This window comes from Camellia sinensis, chromosome 7, assembly GCF_055761805.1.
Source record: "Camellia sinensis isolate YWXY chromosome 7, ASM5576180v1, whole genome shotgun sequence".
In the NCBI taxonomy this organism is placed as follows: Eukaryota; Viridiplantae; Streptophyta; class Magnoliopsida; order Ericales; family Theaceae; genus Camellia; species Camellia sinensis.
Genome location: NC_138967.1, coordinates 102,262,627 through 102,285,644, shown reverse-complemented (window position 1 = coordinate 102,285,644; position 23,018 = coordinate 102,262,627). Strand labels below are relative to the sequence as shown.

The 23,018-nt window shown below is 37.1% G+C and overlaps 2 protein-coding genes across 5 annotated transcripts in view; one reads left to right on the top strand and one right to left on the bottom strand.

The window, feature by feature from the left end:
- LOC114268366 (protein kinase and Mad3-BUB1-I domain-containing protein) overlaps positions 1–10,895 on the bottom strand; it is a 29,706-nt gene extending 18,811 nt beyond the window's left edge. The window contains exons 1-4 of one of the 4 annotated variants that reach the window (XM_028209532.2): positions 10,631–10,895; positions 10,396–10,543; positions 10,150–10,307; positions 9,984–10,074 (exon numbers count right to left, since the gene is read on the bottom strand). In XM_028209532.2, coding sequence (XP_028065333.2) covers positions 9,984–10,074; positions 10,150–10,307; positions 10,396–10,543; positions 10,631–10,740 — 507 coding nt within the window. In that variant the 5' untranslated portion in view covers positions 10,741–10,895. The remainder of the gene's footprint in view (positions 1–9,983; positions 10,075–10,149; positions 10,308–10,395; positions 10,544–10,630) is intronic. The other 3 variants (XM_082878926.1, XM_082878929.1, XM_082878927.1) reach the window with 3 other exon arrangements.
- A 5,691-nt stretch (positions 10,896–16,586) lies between these two features.
- LOC145794718 (uncharacterized) lies at positions 16,587–18,427 on the top strand. The gene is made up of 2 exons (XM_082877103.1): positions 16,587–17,744; positions 17,845–18,427. Exons 1-2 carry the CDS (start codon positions 16,708–16,710, stop codon positions 18,284–18,286), a joined length of 1,479 nt encoding a protein of 492 aa, XP_082733229.1. The 5' UTR covers positions 16,587–16,707; the 3' UTR covers positions 18,287–18,427.
- Positions 18,428–23,018: the final 4,591 nt, after the last annotated feature.

The following is a 23,018-nucleotide window of genomic DNA, read 5'->3' as shown; positions in this document are numbered from 1 at the left end:
AAAGACCAAAAAAAATGAAGAGTGAGATGCTAAAAATCGAGAGTGAATATCATTTTCAACAATAATAATACAATTATTAGATTTGGATAATAAATTTTAGCATTTGCACACACACAAAAATGTGTACACCATATGAAGCCTCACTTTGAATAATTGGATCTAAAAAATTGAATGAGTCATGAGCAATGCTAGGTATCATGAAAAATATTTCACGAAGATGATCATGAAAGATTTTTTACCCTTAGATTACATATGCAATAAGTTACAATGTGTAATACATGGATGGAGATTCTTTCATGACAATTGTCATAAAGCATTTTTCATGAAGCCTGGCATTTTCTAAGTCATTGATCATAATCATATTGAGTCGTAAGCAATACCATTTTCAAAAATAAAAAATAAAAGGTTGGCAAGATGCACACAAAATCAGAGAATTCTTAAGCAATAAATCATTTATGTCACCTAAATATGTCATATATTCTAAAACTATTCAGAAATCAGTGGATTCAGTTCAACCCTCTAAGATAAGTGTGGCGTCACCCATGATTCTAATAGAATCATGAAAATTCATTAGTGAGATTCAACCTATAACGCCTGTGTTTTTAAGCCATTGGAAAGTGTATTTAATTTCCTTTTCTTTTGTCATTTGGATCTTTGGGTTGTTGTATCATTGTTTGACAGAGTAAAATTCAAGTTAGACTTGTTTAGATAATTCTTTCGCGCTTGGTTTTGTTAGAAAGTACCTTGGGAGCCCTAACTTTCTTTTCTACACTGCCCTAGTGAGGGTCAACACCTGCTCTTCTTCTTTTCTTTTGCTTTGGTACTGCTTCTTAGTGTCAACACCAGGGCTTCTGGTGTCGACATTGCCAGTCTTGCTGCTTCTTTTTTGCTTTGCCACTGGTTTTTGGTGTCTACACCAGGGCTTCTGGGTGTCGACACCCTGTCTACTGGTTGTGTTATTGTTTCAACACTGTTTCTCAGTGTCGACACCTTTTCGCTTGGTGTCGACGCTTGATAGTATTTTTTTTTCAAAAATTCAGCAGGGGGTTAGGGCCCTACTTTTGGGACTTTTGACTCATTCTTTTTGGTTAGCTCTAAGTTAATGTTCTATTTTTTACCTAGACCATGAATAGGCCCTAACCCACGCTCTCTTTCCTCACTTTTCTTCTCTTCTCTCTCTCTCTCTCTCTCTCTCTCTCTCTCTATGTTGAAATAAAATACACAGAATATTCTAGAATAGGACCCTTTTTTGTTATGGCCATTGTTTAGGCCTTGATTTTATTTCCTTTTCTATGTTATTTCCTATCTTGTATAGTTTCCTAATATTGTACGTATTGATCTATATATTCATGGGCAGACCTCAATTGAGATTAAGCCAATTCATTATTTTATTCTTCTTGGTATCAAAGCCTAAAAAACCGTAGCCACCCTCTTTTCCTCTCTCTCTTAACCAACCACCACCGAAACCCCTTTCCAGCCACCATCCACCAGCCAATAGCCTTTCTCCTCCTCTCCTAGCCAGTCAAAAATCCTTCCCAACCCCTGTCCACCAGCCGAAACTCCTTCCCAGCCCCTACCCACCAGCCAACAACCCCTCTTCCTTAACCCTTGACCCTTGGCAGTCCCTAGAAACCCCTGCCGAGGGCTATATGAGTGCCAACCAGTCTCTTATGTGAATAAGACTGGTTTGATTATGTCCCTAGCGTTTTTCATACCCTTTTTCCTTGTTTGGGTGCTCCAAGTGAATGTGTTGAGCATTTTTTTTTCTCTTGTTTGTGGAGTGGGCTACTGGCTTTATTTGGTCGCATTTAATTGGATAGGCCGTTGAGTTTTTTCCGACGTCTTGCTTTCGTTTTTTGGACTGTGTTGCTGTGACTTTGTGTGTCTTTCAAACCTATCATCATGACTGATGAGACACCTCTTGCTGCTCCTACTGCAAAGACCACTAAACTGATTCCCATGAGTTCTGATTTTTCTCTTTCTCACCACTCCTGTTCATCACATTACGAGTGTGGTGCTAAATGGGAAAAATTTTGCTACTTGGAACTATTCCCTTAAACTCTATTTAGGGGGCAAGGACAAAGCTCATTGGCTCTTGCCTTCTTCTACCCAACCGATGAGACCGACCCTAAACGGACCTAGTGGGATATTGATAATTGCACTATTTTGGGTTGGATGTTTAATTCTATGGAGGATCGCATCTATCACATATTTTTATTGCGACACAGTCCCTAGCATCTGACATGCCTTGTCCCAAATGTATGTCCATGCTTATAATGATGCTCGCATCTTTGAGCTTTATCAGGATATTGCTCGTGCCTCCCAGTCTACCTTGGGCCTTTCTGTGTCCGAGTTCTTTGGATACCTTCAGGCTCGTTGGGAAGAATTGGCTCAATATGAACCCTTTATTGATTTACCCGTCGCTACTGCTTCTCTTGTGTCCAAACGTCTTGCTCACCATCACACTTAACAATTTTTGATAGGTTTAAACTCTGAGTTTGAATCTCTTCAAACTCAGATTTTAAACACCTCTCCTATGCCGTCCCTTTATGAGGCATTCGCTACCATTGATAATGATGAGCGTTGCCGGCATTTGGTTCAACCAAGCTCTCCTTCAGTCTCTCTAGTTTTATCTAATCAGATGGCCCTTGCTGCCAAATCTGGTTCTCAAGGTTCTTCGGGTTCCACTACTTGCCATCATTGTAGTGCTTCTAGGCATGTCAAGGCTCGTCCCTTCAAACTTCATCCTAAGTTGACACAACGTTCTAGTCGTCCTCGTGGTCCTGATACCCCTTGCACAACTGCTTTAGTGGAAGCTGCTTCTGCCCCTGCACCTTCTGCTATCTCTAACTTGTAGGAGTTATAGACTCAAATTGGTCAGCTTCAGGCTCAGCTTGGATCCCTTGCTAGTTCTCATGGCCCATCACCTTCCATTGCTGCCACCCTTCCTACAGATACATCTACTGCTTTCCATGTTCGGTGTGCTAGTCCCTCATGGGTTCTGGATTCTAGGGCTAATGATCATGTGACAAGTGAGTTTTCCTTTCTTTCTTCTCCTGTCCCTACTACCATAGCCCAATATGTTTGCTTCGCTAATGGTTCTTCAGCTTATGTTCATCATAAGGGTGTTGTGTCTTTATCTCCTACCCTTATTTTATCATATGTTTTACCTGTCCTCAATTTTGCATATAATCTCTTATATGTTAGTGTCTTGCCAAACAGTTTAATTGTGTTGTCATCTTCTTACTCTCCTCTTGTCTTTTATAGGACCTGAGTTCGTAGAGGATTTTTAGCAAGGGCTATGAGCGTGATGGGCTTTACTAGTTTGGGGACCCACCGGACGAGCCTTCTACTTCTTCTTTAGCTAGTTTCCAGGTCTCTGTTTTGCCTGCTTCTTGGTCTTGTGTTTTTAATATTCAAACTTTAGAACTTTGGCATGTTTGTATAGGTCATGTTAATTTTCAGTATTTATGTCAGCTTTTTCCCCCTTCTAATAAAGCTTGCAAGGATTTTAAATTTCATTGTGTGGTTTGAGAGTTGTCTAAATATGCTCGTACTAGCCACATCCCTCACATGACTCGTGCTCCTACTGCCTTTGACTTTATACATTCTGATGTGTGGGGTCCTTCCCCGGTTACTGCATTTTCTGGTTATAGATATTATGTAACCTTTATTGATGATTACACTCGGTGCACTTGGGTCTATCTTCTTCGTCGTAAGGCCGAAGTATTCACAATTTTTGTTCAACTTTTACAAATGATTAAACTCAATTTCAGACAATTGTTAGGAATATCCGTTCTAATAATGGTTGGGAATATATTTCTAATGAATTTCGTTCCCATCTTAATCAAACTGGTATTCTTCAACAACTTACTTGTCCTCGGACCCCTAAACAAAATGGTGTTGCTGAACACAAAAACCATCACATTATGTCTATTGTCCATTGTTTCCTTCAAGGAATGCATGTTCCCAAATCTTATTGGCATAAGGCTATCCTCATTGTTGTTTACCTCATTAATAGGACACCCAATCATGTATTGCATGGTCTTACTCCGTTCTATATTCTTATGCCTACTACAATTATGTTTCCTACATTACCTCGTGCCTTTGGGTATACCTGTTTTGTTCAAAATCGGAGTCCCACTCGCACTAAATTAGATGATACGTCCATTCGGTGTATTTTCTTAGGGTACTCTTCCATGTCCAAGGGATATAGATGCTATGATCCCATGTCTCATCATTTTCATCATACTTTGAATGTTACATTTTGTGAAGATGTTCCATACTTTGGTACTAACCCTCCTTTGCACGCTCCTATACCCGTTTCTTCTAGTGTTTGTCCGGTGCTAATTTTGGAAGAGGTTAAGATTGAGGCTGAGGTTGTTTCCCTTCTTTCTCCTCAACCTTCCCCTCCCCCACTGTAGGTAGACTCTCGTCGCCCACGCTCTCAGCTATCCCCTACCGCCTCTTCAATCTCTGGGTTAGATAACTCGTCTCTACCTCCTCCACCTCCTTGTCATAACCTACCTCGGGCTCGACACCCTCCGGCTCGTTTGAGTAGTGTTAATCATCCCATTTCCCAGTATCTTTCCTATGACAGAGTTTTCGACTCTTATTCATAGTTGTCAAATCGAGATTCGTATCGTAAATCGAAATGGTCTTGTACTGAATCGTGAATCGAATCGAATCGTGAATCATAAAGATTCAGTCACTTCTTCTAAATTATTTAAAAACATATATTTACACATTTAGATGTTAAATATATCTTATGAATATAAAATATTTAGACTTAAATAAATAAAAATATTATTTTGAATGATAATTACGTAATTTAATAAGTAAGAAGTTAACAAACGTTCTTATGGAAGATCACCATCTTATCTTTTTTTTTTTTTTTAGATATTTCTTATCAACCATTCTTAATAAAAATCATAACCAAATAGACAAACTATCAATTTCTAAAGTAACAATAATTAACAACGATATTGATATTTGGACAATAAGCATACATACTTTTCTAAGTAACAGTGAACAAATAATAAGAAATAATCATTTAGAATCTTTTTTTTTAAAACCTCAAATATTTTAAAAAATATAACTGACGTTATACATGTAATATTTAATTTAATAAAATAGCAATAGATAATTCATAGTGTAATTTTAATCTTAAACATCTTTAGAAGATGTATTACGATTTTTTAAAGGGAAAAAAAATGAGAAGAAAAGTTAAAAATATGTTGGGTCTGAGTAAATCTAATTGGATCTTATTAAAAACTTCATGATTACTAAAATAACAACAAATCATGTATATATGTTGATTATTTTAGTATTAAACGCTATTAGAAGTTGTATTATGTCATTTTTACTAAAAAGATGGAGGAAAAATAGAGTCAAAAATATGTCGGACACAATTATTTTAAAAATTGCATGGATCGTAAAAAGTGAATCGAATCGTGAATCGATTGTGAATCGTGCAATTCACTAGAGATTTACTTCCAAAATAGATTCACTCTTAGATTCGTATCGATTTTCAAAAATTGCGAATCGAATCGCGAATCGAATCGCGAATTGTAAGATTCTGATAACAGAGCTCTTATCTTTCCTTGGCAAACTTGACTTGGAGTCTATTCCTCGTTCTGTGTCAGAGGCCCTTCAAAATTCCAAATAGATAGTGGTTATGCAGACTGAGATGGCAACTTTAGAACAGAACCATACTTGGGATCTTATACTTTTCCTCCTGTGAAAAGCACTGTTGGTTGCAAGTGGGTATTCACTATCAAGTATCTTGCAGATGGCTCAGTTGACCGTTACAAGGCCCGCTTGGTGGCCAAAGGTTTCACATAGATTCTTGGCAAGGGTTTTGCCACCACCTTTGCCCTGTTGCCAAGCTGACTTTTGTGCGTCTCCTCATCTCTCTTGCAGCATCACATTTTTGGCCTCTTTATCAGCTTGACGTCAAGAATGCGTTCCTTCATGGGGATCTACTTGAGACGATTTATATGGATCCTCCACCCAGTTTTTGGGCTGAAGGGGAGTATTCGAGAAAAGTGTGTCGATTACGCAAATTACTATATGGTTTGAAAGAGTCTCCACGAGCATGGTTTGGTTGCTTCAATTCTGTTATCATCTCCATGGGTTTTGTTCAGTGCCATTTAGATCATACTTGTTTCATCAAGCGTAATTCTGCCAGACAGTGTATCATCTTGTTGGTTTATATAGATGACATTATTCTCATAGGTGATGACTTTGCCGACATTGGTCAAGTAAAGAACTTGGGTCAGACTTTTGATATCAAGGACCTAGGAAGTCTCAAGTATTTTTTGGGGATTGAGGTTGCACACTCAAAACAAGGAATTTCTTTGTCTCAAAGAAAGTTTACTCTTGACTTGCTTAAGGATACTGGTATGTTAGGGTGTAAATATGTTTCTACTCCTATGGATCCTAATGTCAAGCTCACATCAAAGTCTGGTGAGTTGTTGGATGACCCTGGCATGTGTCAACGTCTTATAAGTCGTCTCATTTATTTGACCAACACTAGACTTGACTTGACATTTGCGGTTAGTGCTATGAGTCAATTTAAGCATGCACCTCGTACAGAGCATCTTGACACAGTTCGTCATATTTTGAAGTATTTGAAGACTTCTCATGGCTTGGGACTATTTTTCACAGCTGGTCTCAATCTGGACTCTCTTATTTCAATGCAGGGATCTAGAACTGATCAACGTTCCACATCTGGCTTCTGTACTTTCTATGGTGATCATCTTATATCATGGAAAAGTAAGAAGCAAGCAGTTGTGTCTAGGTCGTCTGCAGAAGCTGAGTATCGAGTTATGGCCCAAGGAACATGTGCGCTTCTTTGGCTTCACTCTATTTTAATAGAGTTAGGTTTTACTAAGACTGCTCCTTCCTCTTTATTTTGTAATAACAAGTCTGCCATTATGGAGGTGCTTGGGAAGTTTTTTTTTTTTTTTTTTTTTTTTGCTAAAAAAACACTAAAAGACAAAATTAGTTAAAAAACCAAAAAAAAAAAACAAATCCAGACAAAATGTCGCATCAAATCCATAATCATTTCACTTTTTCTCTCACAAACATCACATCCAACTACAAAAAAATCCAACTATCTTCCCAAACAAAAATTTTAACCTCCTAAAATAATCAAAAACTAAAAAAACCTACTAAAATAACAACTTCCCAAACACCCACTATGTTATCCTCTGATTCTGTGCCTCATGAGCATACCAAACATATTGAGGTTGACATACATTTTATTAGAGAAAAGGTTTGGACTGGTCTTGTGAGTCCTTCCTTTGTCTCTTCTTCACAGCAATTAGCAATCATGTTTACCAAGTCCGTGGGACCATCTTTGCTTCAATCATCCATTGCCATGCTACGTTTATCAAATATCTTCAAGCCAGTTTGAGGGGGAGTGTTGAAATATAATACACAGAATATTCTAGAATAGGACCCTTTTTTGTTATAGTCATTGTTTAGGCCTTGATTTTAATTCATTTTCAATGTTATTTCCTATCTTGTACAGTTTCCTAATATTGTACATATATATATATTCATGGGCTGACCTCAATTGAGATTAAACCAATTCATTCTTTTATTCTTCTTTGAAACCCACTTTTCTTTCTCCAAATCAGATCTATTCACTTAGAGGCATCTTCTCACCTTTCTCCTTTGAGATTAAGTGTACAGCTTGTCAAGGACTTCGTTAGTAAATCATCGTTTCACCACCATCGACTTTTGGGGTTTTCTTGCTTCATCCTTCTTGCTTTGAGGTGTAGGGGTATGCTCTTTAGCTTTGTTATAAGTTATTTTGATAAACAAAGATTGGAGAAATCTAAGGTTTGCTTGAGATATATATATATATATAAGTGCATAAAAAGGGGCTTCTCTCGGGTTTTGCTTGTTGATAAATAAATGTTCCTTTGGTTAACTTGTGACTTGATTTTTGGAAGAAAATGGAACTTTGAGAGAGAAATCCCAATTTTTCTATAAAAACCTAGTTTGATCTTGAGGTTTTTGAAAAGAGGTTTGGATTGGAAATATTTATGAAACCTTTGGAAATGATGATTATTGATTACTCTTTTTGAAATATTGAGATTCATGAGACTCTTGAGGAGTGTCGAATATTGACTATTGAGATTTTGGAAATCATGGAGATTTCGGATTTTGACATCTTATTGGATTATATCATCGTTGTTATGCTTTAATTTTGGAATTAGAGATAATTGTTTTGGCTATCGGTGAAGGATAGAATTGTTGTGTGACAGAAATTGCATGTGATTTAGGCAATGGATCTATTTACAAATCATGCATCTCATTGCTCATATCATGGATTTGTGAACTTCTTTTATTGTATCATAGAAATGATTTCTTTTGAGGAAAGGGTAAATAAAATTGTGAATCCGTGCAGGGGGTGTGGTTTACCTATGCGGTCAGGCACCAATTCCTTCCGATTAGGAGGCGGTAAAGTAGTATTTGGTAGTGCTTTGAGAGCCTACTTGCAAACACTAGCCCTGTGGATTTACAACATTGTGTTTACTATCCTGTTTTCTATTCTAGAGAAGTGTTCGAAATGTGGTTTTGGAATTCTTGCATGGCATTGTTTCAAAAAGGAAAACTCATGGCCTTGCTTGGTTTGTATTTCCCAAAAAATTTTGGGAAAAATTCTCTATAAATAAGTTTTCAAAAGTAATCAAACCAAACAAATTTTCTCAAAAAAATTTCCCAAAACTTATTTGGTTTACAAGTTTTCCAAACAAATCTCTCTCTCATACACATCAAATCAATCACTTTTTCCAAAACTCTCTCAAAATAATTTTCCAAAACATCTTTTGAAAAAACCAAACCAAACAACTTTTCGTACTTTTTATCTCTAAAACTCATCTCCCAAACTCAAACCAAACATACCGGCCTTGTTTGGTTTGTATTTGAGAAACATGTTTTGAGATAAAAAAGTACGAAAATTTGTTTGGTTTGGTTTTTTTTCAAAAGATGTTTTGAAAAATTATTTTGAGAGAGAGTTTTGGAAAAAGTGATTGATTTGATGTGTATGAGAGAGAGATTTGTTTGAAAAATTTGTAAACCAAACAAGTTTTGGAAAAAAAATTTGGGAAAATTTGTTTGGTTTAATTACTTTTGAAAACTTATTTGTAGAAAATTTTTTCCAAAATTTTTTGAGAAACACAAACCAAACAAGGCCAGTTTTTTAGCATAGCATTTCATATGCATCTCACCATATGATGTTAATTATCATACATTTCATGGAGTTATCTCTCTTGGGCTTTATGTTCATCCTACGTGCAAACAATTTTCAGGTATTGACAGCGTGCCTCTACCAAGTGGATAGTTTGGGAGGAGCATGGAGCTTAAGGCTCGTTTTGGTTTTCTTTTCTGTTGTACAGCATCGGGCTTTGTTGTATTGGGCTTTTGACCCCTTTTGTTGTAACCAAGCAATGTCTTGGGAACTTGTAGCCCTTAAAGTATAAACATGTATTTGTTTAAATATTGTTTCTTAGAGATCACATGCTGTAGATTCATGTTCTAGAATCAATGAATACATAATTGCATGTGATGCTATTTTGTATGACTCAAATGACGTTTTTGAATGAAATATAGTTTTGGAGATGTTTCTTGTATCATAATGATTGAGATTTAAGGTTCTGCATGTCTGATGAGGGATATAGTATGTAGTTGGGTATCTATAATTTTGGGGTGTTACACAACCAATAGATTCGAATCAAATATGGGTGAAATTGAATTGAAATTGTTACTCATAAGATTCTAACAACTAATTTCTAGCAAAAATGATAACATATGAACAGTATTACATGATGACACAAACAACTATTTCACCTACCGATTAAGAATTCAATTAATAGAAATTCCAAATATGTTAGCCAAACAAACTGAAGCAGAATAATGAACGGATTACTATTCTGAAGCTATTATGTGTGAAAACTAATCAAGAATACCTTCTCATGAGAACCAGCATTCACTATTTCAGACATTCGATCACGAAATAAAGCCTGTGCCTTCTTCAATCTCTCCAATGGCTCAGCATTCCTAGCACCAAAATAATATCAGAAAAGATGTATACATAAATTTAGGGAGAGAGAGAGAGAGAGAGAGATGAAGAACCTTGAAATGCCCAATTGATAAGCCATAAATGCATCAGCAAACTTCCCCTTTGCTTCCAAAAACAACGCATACGACTCGTAGAGCAAAGAATTAGACCTACATATCTTGTTCTGCTCCATAACTCTGAAAATGCTCTCAAAATCTGGACTTGAATCCATCTATAAAAGCAACAAAACTCATCAAAAATTCAAATTTAGTATAACGACCCCGCGAATCACTCGATGTAGAGAGGAAAAAAGGCATTACGTATAGAAACCATATCTTGAGAAATCTGACGTCGTTCTGGTACCGAGCGTCGTTCTTGAAGATCTTGATGCAGTTGGAGATGAGCTCATCGAGATCTGTGCCATTACAATCTGCTGAACTCAGACCATCGATTGATTTCTTAATTGACCTGGATTAACACGAAAAAAGACAATTGATCTTGAATGAGAGAGCGAGAGAGAGAGAGAGAGAGAGAGAGAGAGAGAGGGTTGGGTACCGGAGCCATGGCAAGAGAGGGTCGTTGACGGAGGAAGTGTTGTCTTCTGGATGTCTGAAAATTACAGTCATGTCCTCTCTCTCTCTCTCTCTCTCTCTCTCTCTAGACATGCATGTGTAACTGATGAGAAGGGGAAGAAATATTTTTGGGGGCTTCGAACAAGGCGGGGAAATGCTTTTTTCGAATTGTAGTGAGAGAAAGTGTCAAGCTTTGAGGCCTAAGCTGTCAAATTTTTGCTTAAAAAAAAATGTCCTAACTTTTTCTTACCTTATTTAGGGGTTGTTTGGGAGGCTTTTCCCAATATAAGCCTTTTTTACATTGTATTTTCAAAACTAGGCCAACTTCTGACGGAATTCCAAAACTAAGCTAAATCGCCATTACTATTCGCGTTTTTACTGTTAGGAGCGCAAAAGTAGATGAACAGGAAAATCGCTATTACAAATAGCGACTTTGATTAAGAAGTCGCTGTTACGAATAGCGCTTATAGCGTTAGTTTTTTTGCCAATAAAAACGCTGTTCTAAACAGCGCTTTTTACACAAAATTTTGTTGCCAAAAAAACGGTATTGCTAATAGCGATTTTAACAAAAAAAATTTTCCAGAAAAAACGCTATTTCTAATAGCGATTTCAGTTAAATGAAAACGCTATTTCTAATAGCGATTTCAGTCCTCATATATACGAAGCCCCCCCTCATTTGCATACGTTTTTCAGAATACGTTTTTCAGACTTAGGTTTTTCGGCATCTCGTTCTCAGCTCACTCTCCATCTCTCAGCCTCTCCATCTATCAGCCTCTCCATCTCTCACCCTCCTCCATCTCAGCTCGCTCTCGCTCTCTGCTCTCACTCTCTGTCTCTGCTCTCTTTTTCTCTCCGTGGTATGACATTAACCCTAATTTTATGTATTTAGTTTTTGTGTTTGTAAATGTGTTGTATTTTTCTGTCAATGTTAGGGTTTTACATGTGAATTATTAAATGTGTTAGGGTTTTTATCATTGTGGTTATGAAATTAGGGTTTGGAATTTTTTGAAATCAGGGTTAGGGTTTTTCTGTCAATGTTAGGGTTTTTAAATGTATTTGAATTTTTTGGAATCAGGGTTAGTTTTTGAATTTTTTGGAATTATTAAATGTATTTTTCTGTCAATGTTAGGGTTTTTATCATTGTGGTTATGAAATTGAATATGGTTATGAATGTTTATGCTTTGTCAGTGTGGTTGTGGTGATGAAATTAGGGTTTGATATCAGATTGTTCACATTATTAGGATTGTTCAAATTAGGATGTCATTTTAGGGTTCACATTATTAAGGGTTGTAATGCTTTTGAATTTTTATGCTTTTGAATCATAAATCGGGTTTGGAATTTTTTTAATTTTTTGAATTTTTTAAATAAATCATAAATATGAGAATTGAGAATTGAAATTTGGAATGATGAAATTCGTAAATCATCAATTCATATAATTGATAATTGTTAATGTCATATTATGAAATTCATATAATTGAGAATTGAGAATTGAAATTTGGAATGATGAAATTCGTAAATCATCAATTCATATAATTGATAATTGTTAATGTCATATTATGAAATTCATATAATTGAGAATTGAAATGACGAAATGTTTATATTTTTAAATTTGAAATCAGGAATTAGAATTTTGAAATTATGCTTGTGAATCAAAATGTCTATATTTTGAATATTGAATAAACCAACGTACATTTGTTGAATTGGAAATTGTTTTTTTTTTGCTTGTGAAGATGAATTAAAAGGAAATTAGGGTTTTAAAAGTAATTTTTTTTAATTAAGAATTGCGATTAAAAAATCCGAAATTCATATAATTGATAATTGTTAATGTCATATTATGAAATTCATGTATTTGAGAATTGTTGATTTGAAATTATGAAATGTGTATATTTTGAAATTTGAAATTTGAAATCAGAAAATGGAATTTTGAAATGATGCTTGTGAGTTTTTTTTTTTTTTTGCTTGTTAACAGGAATTAAAAGGAAATTAAGGTTTCAAATTATGGTTTTAAAAGTAATTTTGTTTAATTAAGAATAAAAATAGTAAAAATTGTAATTCATATAATTCGTAATTGTTAATGTCATATTACGAAATTCATGTAATTGAGAATTGTTGAATTGGAATTATGAAATGTCTATATTTTGAAATTTGAAATCAGAAATTGGAATTTTGAAATTATGCTTGTGAATCAAAATGTCTACATTTGTTGAATCAAATTATGGTTCAGAAATTGTTAATGTCTAATTTCTACAAAATATAATTATTAAACAAAAAAATATTTAATTTTGAATGTATCATGTATTAAAAAAATATTTAATTTTCTCTCCATGAAAAGATCATGTTCTCTCAAATAAAAGATCATGTTCTCTGAAATATTTAATTTTGACTCTATTTGATTAAAAAGAAATATTTTTATTGGTTTCTCAAAATATTTAATTTTGACTCTATTTTATTAAAAAGAAATATTTTTATTGGTTTATCAAAATATTTAATTTTGACTCTATTTTATTGAAAAGAAATATTTTTATTGGTTTCTCAAAATATTTAAATTTGACTCTATTTGATTTTTAAAAAAAAAAATTGGTTTAATTTCGTTTGGTTTATTTCACTATATTTGGGGTCAGGCAGCCAAAATATGATTAAAATATTTAATGAGCTGAATTTGTAATACATATAATAGTATTCTAGTACAAATTAAAATTTTCTGAGAAAACTGAAGAAAATTTGAAAAAGTTTTTGAAATGGGTATTGAACGAACTGACTTATCGCCTTTTTCGTTTTGTGATTGTCCACTACCATTGAAAAGGAAAATCTAAACATTATGTTTTAATAATGTTTATTCATGTTTGTATAATATATGCATGAAAAGAGTAATAAATTTAGAGTAGTTACAATATATGCATGAAAAGAGTAATAAATTATTTTAATTAATAGTCCATAGCAATTTCGTACGTAAGAAGGGGAAAAAAAAAATTGGCACTTTGATGGGTAAGCATGTGTTTTGTAATACCAAATAATTGGTACGGATGGCCCGATAGATTCACATGGATAACTATCCAAAATGTAGTCCATACATTTAACCACCAACTTCAATTTAATTATCTCTAATTTTTTGCCATTATAAATTATCACTGTAATTATTTTTTTGTTTTTGTATGTGTAAGAAAAAAAAGGAGTAAATAAATTTAATTTTTTTCTTACTTTTCAGAACGATCCAAAATGATCCAAAATCAGGTTTTCTTACTTTTCAGAACGATCCAAAATGATCCAACATGGAAACACTTCAAATAATTTTTCAGTTTCTAGCATCAAAGGATTCAATCACATCATCACTTCTTGTTCTCTCCATTTGCTATAGGTAAATAGAGCATTAATAAACATAGGCAAATAGCTCGTTTATAGTTTTGACAATGCTCAATTTCATTTCATGTCTAATTGTTTCAGACATGTCGTATAATTTCACATACACTAACACATGCTGATGTAATGCCCCTAATTCTTTCTAGGACATCTTGTAGCTTATATGGACTCATGTGTACGGTATAACTCGTGCTCTGATACCACTCTATCACGACCCAAACCTGCTACTATAGGTATGACCGGCCAGTAATCCAAAGATTACCGAAGGCCACTTAAATAGATTTACAAAATTAGGGGTTGGTGAAAGCAAATATCATAATTATTCTGTCCATAGAGGTGTGCAGACATATATGCATGAAAAGAGTAATAAATTATTTTAATTAATAGTCCATAGCAATTTCGTACGTAAGAAGGGAAAAAAAAAATTGGCACTTTGATGGGTAAGCATGTGTTTTGTAATACCAAATAATTGGTACGGATGGCCCGATAGATTCACATGGATAACTATCCAAAATGTAGTCCATACATTTAACCACCAACTTCAATTTAATTATCTCTAATTTTTGGCCATTATAAATTATCTCTGTAATTATTTTTTTGTTTTTGTATGTGTAAGAAAAAAAAGGAGTAAATAAATTTAATTTTTTTCTTACTTTTCAGAACAATCCAAAATGATCCAAAATCAGTTTGTTGTTTTAATTTTATAAGAAAGCCTCTATGCCCTCTACAAAATGGACGAGGGTTACTAGTTCACATAGGAATAACTTTGTCATTAAGGTCCGTAATGGCACAAGTTGGAGCAAATCAAATTAACTTATATTTTCCATAAATCTGAACAATTACATCACCAGGTTAAAAAAATCTCTCTCAATGTTTGCACCCTGTATTTTATATTGTCCAAATCAATCGCGTCACCCTCTACTAAATATCTCTCAACCTATTTTATTTTTCGCCACTAATTCGAAAGAATTAAGACAACAAGTATACTTCTTGTTATGTGTTTTTTAGATTAAGACAATAGAGCAATGACGACAAAGAACATTCACGTTGAAAAGATAAGAGTCTTCACATAGGAAGTAAATGAGACACAATCTATAACTCCACGTATAGATGAAATCTCAGCTGTTCTGTTATACGAATAAAAATAAGTGAAAAAAATGAGAAAATAAACAGTAATAATCAAGTTGAGACACAAATATATAGTTGACAAAATACAAATTGAATTAATGTTTCACCTCTACAGTTCCTTCAACCCTGGAAAATATAAATTGATAAAAAATTAGAGGATTGCTTTTATTTGTGGCTTCTGCAAATTTTAATGTTTATTTTACAAGTACAATTCGATATATGTATATTGTTGATATTTTAATATTTATTGTTTCATTGAAGCAAGTATATGGCAACTGTTCCAATTATCTTTTACTGGGGGGGAAACATAATTCGGGATCCCGATGAAGGTGTGTCATATGATGCTGAGCCGAAAGGGATATATATGGTGCAACTTGGCACCACACTTGGCAATTTGGAGGAGATGTTTATGTCCAAGGTCGCAAGTTACAGGGAAACAGTCCGATTGATCTTCAAATGTAGATATCCTTATCGCCAGTGGCAAGCAACCAGCAAATACAAAATATTACCGATAAATGACGATGAGGCGTTGAACACCGTTTTAAGTATCGGTGGAAATTTCGAACCACCAAATTGTTTGGAAGTGTACATTCAGAAAGAGGTTGTACAGAATCTTCCGAATATAACACAGATGGATTCGCATCCGTTCACTACATTGCTGACACATGGGGTTGACACGACAGCATTTCAGTCTCCTATGTATGAATCAAATGAATGTTATGCAGCTGGCTACACACAACAGACATTTCATGGCCATGGTGGAGAATCAAGTTCACATGGTGGATACGAGACTGAATTTCACAATAACACCCAAGATGTGCCCACCTATAGCCATCATACGACTCCAGTTGAAGTTGCTGGTAATATGGCTGAAACGGTTAATTTTGTGCAGTTTGCTGACAGTGACATGTACGGTCCTGATGTCGCCCTAGACAATGATGAGAATGAAATGTGTGATGAAGAAAATTTATTGGGCGGATCAGATGATGATGATGATGATGAAGAAGATGATGTCGACGCTCCCGTTGATATTCAGAATGCCCCCATTCCACCTAGACCTGAAATCCCTTTCTTTGAAAACATTCACATGGGTGGTGATTTTGACATTAGTAACCGCGATGTCGTTCCCCGTAACCGAATCTGGAATGCTGAAAATCCAGAGTTGGACAAAGGGATGGTTTTCGTTGATAAGAAGCAACTCGTACATGCTGTGAAATTGTACCATGCAACAAATAATCGAGAGTACAAAGTCGTAACCTCCAAGCGAGACGTTTGGGTGTGTGCTTGCAAACACGACTGTAGATGGTGGTTGCATGCATCTCTTAGTAAGAGACATGGGCTTTTTGAAATAAAGCAGTATAGGGGTCCTCACCATTGTTTATACCCACGAACGAACAGGGACCACACAAATATTAGCTCCAGTTACATTGCTTCTCATCTTTTGGGACAAGTTGCGGTGAGTATACAAAATAAATGTTTACATTTATATACACATTGTTTATTTAAAGTGTTCACACCAAAATTGTGTCTTTAAAGTGTTCACACCAAAATAATCTGACTCATAGGTATTGTTGTATGCAGAACGAACCTGATATGCCCATTAAGAATGTCATCGAAGACATAAAAAAGTCCATGAACTATACTATACATTACAAGAAGGCATGGCATGCAAGGGCAAAGGCAATTAGAATGGTATTCGGAGATTGGGATGAATCATATATGATGTTGCCTAAATTCATGTATGCATTACAAACATCTAATCCTGGCACCATCGTGCAATGGAAGCATAGATATACCGGAAATACAACCATTATGCCCGTCTTCCACTTTGTTTTTTGGTCTTTCAAACCCGTCATCGATGGATTCAGACATTGTAGGCCTGTTATAACCATAGATGGTACATTCTTATACGGGAAATACACTGGTGTGTTGCTTGTAGCAACGATTGTCACCGCCAATGGCAAAGTACTACCGCTTGCATTTGCTGTTGTCGACAAGGAGAGTTTGGAGTCTTGGTCGTTCTTCATTTCAAATATCAAGGAACATATTGTCATGGACCGACAGGGAGTGACTTTGATATCCGATCGAGCTGAGAGTATTTTAGCTGCTGTGAGGCGGCATTGGTTGAATCCCTCGCTCCAATTTGTTAGATATCATCGGCACTGCCTTCGACATGTTTGTAGTAACTTTAACACTACGTTCAGAAATAAGGAGCTGAAACAACTTCTATGGAAAGCAGGAAGTGCTCATCAACAACGAAAGTGTAATGGTTACTTACAACAAATACAGGCTATTGACCAAGAAGCCATCACTTGGGTTTACAAGATGAATCATGAGGAGTGGGCCCTTTCGTATGACGGTGGACATCGCTGGGGGGTATTGACTAGCAATGATGCAGAGTGCTTCAATAGCGTCTTGAAAGGTGCAAGGAACTTACCTATCTCAGCTATGGTTGAATTTACATTTCGGCGGCTTGTAAAATATTTTGACGAGATGGGAGCCCAAGCTGAACTAGATGTACGAAATGAGTTCCAATACCCTAGACAGATGCAAAAAACTATTGAGGATGGCATCGCAAGGGCAAATACTTTCAAGTTGATATCATATGACAGGTTAGTTTGTAATATAAATTAAATTATTGTTATTATGTTGTCAATTTAACTACACCTAAAAACATGAACTTCATTAGTTTCTATTACAATTTTTTTATAGGCCACGCCGCGTGTTTGAGGTGCAAACATCTTTTCGCCATGGACGAGGTCGCAATACACAAATTGTGCGGATGAATCAACCCACGTGCAGTTGTGGGAAATATGAGATACGACACTATCCATGTTCTCATATGCTCGCTGTAATGTCTGAATGCGGTGACAATCCATTCGAGTACGTTGATCTAGTATATAGGCTTCCTGTATACATGAGGGTTTGGGAAACTAAATTCAATCCAATACCGCATCAAGATTATTGGGCTGATCCGCAGTGGACTTTAATGCCTAATGTACTGCGTCTGCGACAAGTGAAACGGGGTCGTGCATCTATGTCTCGTATTCCGAATGAGATGGACATATCAGATAGGCGTTTGACCGCTCGTTGCAGTGAGTGCCAGCAGACAGGTCATGACAGGCGAACATGTCCGGCGCGACTTGGTCGATGAAGACTATGTAATACTTACATATTGTAATAGATCTTTTTGTAATTCTTTATTTGTAATAGATCATTTTCTTTTCTTTTGTAATTCATTATTTGTAAACGGGGTCATACATTTAATAGAACATTTTTTATTTGTAATAGATCATTTCTGTTGTTTAATTCTTTATATATTGTAATTGTTTTATTTGCTTGACAAAATTTACAACTATCATAGTTTTTATTCTCTACTTCATTCAAAATGTTTATTACAGAATTTTATTTAAAATCACATAGTTCTTCTTTCATTTTAAGATTTTAATATTTCGACTGATTCAAGCATTTTGTACATTTAGAATTTATGAATTACATGTACGTAATTTACAAATTTTTTACTTTATTGCAAAACAAAAATTACAAAATCAATAATGAAGTTGTCGAATATGCCATAAATGTAACGAATTTTGTCAAATATGTCAAAATCAATAATGAGGTTATGTCAAATATGCCAAAATCAATAATGAAGTTTTGAAAAAAAAATGATCATTCCATTTTGTTTGTAAATATTGACATACAAAAACTATCCACATGTTATTGGTCATTATTAAGCTTATGTAACTGAGATCGTAAAATGACTTTGTAAAAGATTTTTATATTAGTCCGAAGCATAGATAACGATAGGTTATGTTGAATTGCTTATCATATTTAATGGCACATAATATGCAAAATTTTGATTTTAGTTAATTGCTTCCATGTTAATGGTACACAAATTTATACTTTTAAAATAATCGACCACATTTATTTTCCAAGTCGTCATGTACATAATAATTTGAGCTTAATTGATATAGTCAAATTACATGCTCACCAATACAGTTTTTCAAAATGTATTTGTTTTTCAACTGTACAGGCTTCATGGCACATCTACCTAATGAGGTCCCCCTTTTGAGTCATCCACATCGGGCTGACAGTATATGGGAGGACTCGGTATGTAATAACGTTTGTTGGACTTTACGCGTACAATGAAAATACACTGCATTTTGTTTTTCATTTCCTTGATAATGCTATAATTTAAAATACTCATTCTGTTATGCAGGACCAGTCACGCATCGTGGTGGCATGCCGACGGGGAGATTCCGGCCTGTGGGATCGTCCATTGGACCATAGAGTCTTGCAGTGTCTACTACGCGCGGGATTCTATGGTGTATATCGTATAGGCCATATCAGACTGGACCACCCACTCATTACTGCTCTCGTCGAGAGATGGCGCACAGAGACTCATACATTTCATTTCCCGACCGGTGAGGCCACCGTCACATTGCAGGACGTATCTGTCCTATACGGTCTACGGATTGATGGGCGAGCAGTTACTGGACTTGACCCATCATTGACGACGGAGCAGTGGATAGCGCTATGTGCTGAGCTATTGGGAGTAGCACCTACACCTGCAGACTTACAGGCAGGTAGAGTGAGGGTGAGGTGGCTGTCGGAGCATTTTTAGGGCGATTTTCCAGATGATGCTGCAGATGAGTTAGTACAGCAGCATGCGCGAGCATATATTCTATGGCTTATTGGGGGGGTACTTCTCCCTGATAAGTCACAGAACCTGCTCAAGCTGATGTATTTGCCACTGTTGAGAGACATTGACGTCATCGGCCAGTACAGCTGGGGCGCCGCGGCTTTCGCATGCTTGTATAGGATGTTATGTCGAGCCACTCAGGTGGGTGTGACTCAGATCGGAGGACCCCTTGTCTTGCTACAGGTTAGTAAGAATTTTATTACATGTCAATTCATATTGTATGGCATATATCAGTATTGTAATTGCGTTCAAACTATTGCAGATTTGGGCGTGGGAGAGATTGATTCGCATTGCCCCGTCTAGGCGGCAACTAGTTGCTCCTGGTGAGGTTCCCATCGAGCAGGGAGACATGCAGATGCCGGCCGGACCTCGAGGTAGCCGGTGGAGGGTTGACATGAGCCACGAGGTCGTATCGACCCACGTAGTGGTCGTGTATAGAGACCAGCTTGACCGGATGATAGACGGCGAGGTATCAAATTTAAATACCTAAATTTTAATTGTCATATGGACTGTATATGTTTATGAGCGATTTTTAATAGACTTGTCGTTATTGTAGTTTATCTGGCAACCTTATGCTGATGTCCTCCACACGCTCCCAGACTACTGCCGCCTAGGTGAGGATATATGGATGGCGAGAGTACCACTCATTTGTTTTGACGTGGTTGAGTGGCATCTCCCTGATCGTGTCCTCCAACAGTTTGGTCGGGTCCAGGCCGTGCCGGATCGGTGTGACACCGAGTGGCGGTTGCATGCGACGGATAGACGTGGCCAAGCCAGCACTGACTGGAGTCAGCATCATATGCGATACATACAGTTGTGGGATGCCCGTCGCGACACTATTGTACAGGCTGACTGAAGCGATGGGGTCCTCCCCTCTCCCGACCCTTACATGTTGTGGTATCGGCGACATACACACCTACTTGTCGGTAATCCGAGCCACCTGTCCGAGGCCGGATATCAGGGAGTTGGGCCTTCTCTCGAGTCATTGGTGAGTAGCGTACTATATCTCCGATAATTGTTAATATCATAATTGATTATTTTCAGTCAACTATAGCCTAATATATCTGATTTTTTTTATAGGTGGTTCGAGCTGGGAGGTCATATCACTTGGCTGAGGATGCCATTTTCAGACGTGATGGCCAGCTTGGTCTGCAGGCCCTTGTAGAGATCAGAGAGTTATTGTACGAGGGGATCCAGCATGCCCATCGGGTAGATCGTCTGCATTTTGGGGACTACGGTGTACACACTGCAGTAGCTGCTCCAGACACATCAGTCCCGTCCACGTCAGTGCCTTCCAGTTCAGCGCCAGCCACAGCAGGTCCTTCGACTTCAATCACCCCACCACATGATACCCCATACATTTCTCCATATTCCCCACACGTACATCTTACCCAGCATGCTGACCCTGACCCTGATTGGTCACCGCCCCGCTTCATGCATGATGTTATTACCCCACCCACGCAGTTACATCCTACTTTTCTGGGGAGTACTTTGACCGCGCCCCGGTTCATGCATGATGTTGCTACCTCACCCGCCCAGTTACCATCTACTTTTATGGGGACTACTTCGACCGCACCCAGGAGTACACATGATGCAGTTCTCACTGACATCTCACACATTGATGATGAGGGCCATATTGAGCCCCCCCCAGAGCGCGAGGGAGAGGTTATGGTCGTGGGGGATGTCGCGGCCGAGGTCGGGGTGCGGGCAGAGGCAGAGGTCGGGGTCCAGCTACAGATCGTGATACAGTTGCACCAGACGAGGGAGTGGGAGTTTCACTGCTCACAGCAGTATCTGATCTACAGGCACAGGCAGGATCAGGGGCATCAGATGCAGGAGAGGGGGGGTCACACTCACACTCACACTCATAGGCTCCACAGGCAGTCAGTGGAGGGCCGCATGCAGGGGAGAGAGTGCCAGATATTCAGAGAGTCTACCGTAGGAGACCGAGGAGGGAGATCCACGGTCGGGGTTGTGGGACTGGGGGCAGGTTAGGGCATTAGCGGTTACGATATGGACTATATAGGTTTTTTTTTTCTTTTTTTTGTTTGTATGTGTCAAACTTGTACAGCTGATGTAAGTGTCATACTTATTTATTCGCAATTATAATTTCACAAATTTTTATTCTTATTTATATTGATGAATCACACAAATCTGTTTCACATCTCTACCCCTCTCTCATTATCCGTAATTTAGGAGAACATAAATTACAAACGCGTTTGGTTTGAACAAAACGTGTAAAGAAGCTATAAAAAATATGTTTGTTCAAGGCTAAAAATAATTTAAATATCTCGCTTCATTGATAAGTCATGGATAAGCATTACAAATTGCATGCATTACAGAAATGCCCTGGGCGTTCATCCAAACAATTTCATTCATTATCATCATCATCTGACATCTCAATATCAGATTCATACATAACATCGATGCTCCATGCGTAGTACTGGTGTGCATCATCCATTAACCCATCTTCGGCACGCTCATTTGCGGTCTTCATTAGTCCGGACCTCTGCAAACGTTGGGTCATGCGATTAACCTCGTCGCGGATACGATGCAATGCCCTTTGCAACAACTGTGGAGTGTCAGTTGGCATACGCATGGCTAACCGGCGAGGAAATTTAAGATTAACTTCACGGCATAGCTCAACGAGAACGTTTGCTCGAGTTTTGCGAAATTCCCACTCAGCTCTCATGGTATTGACGGTGGCACGTGAGTAACGCAAATTTGGATTTAATGGGTATTGAAATTCATCTCCATCTGCAACCCAATAGCGACCCATTGCTGAATATAGATCAACCACCGTATATGTCATGATGATATCGGTAGAAATAGCTGTAAAACTTTTGTTGTGGTATGCTACGATATTTATACCATATATACACATGGTAGCTGTATGTATGCAATTTCCTGTTCGATCACATGCATGCCACTGACTTTATCCAGTGCATACGGCTGTCAGGACTCGACTTTGTGCAGTCATGAACGAATCAACGGCCTGTAGCATCGGCTATTGTGCCACAGATGCAATGGTGCCTGTGACTTTGTGCATAATTGCAATGGGCACAGTACGTAGGAGGTATGTGACTTTGTGCAGCGATGCAGGGATGCATCTGACTTTGTGCAGTGATACAGTGATGCGTGTGACTTTGTGCATCACTGCATCACTGCATGTGACTTTGTGCAG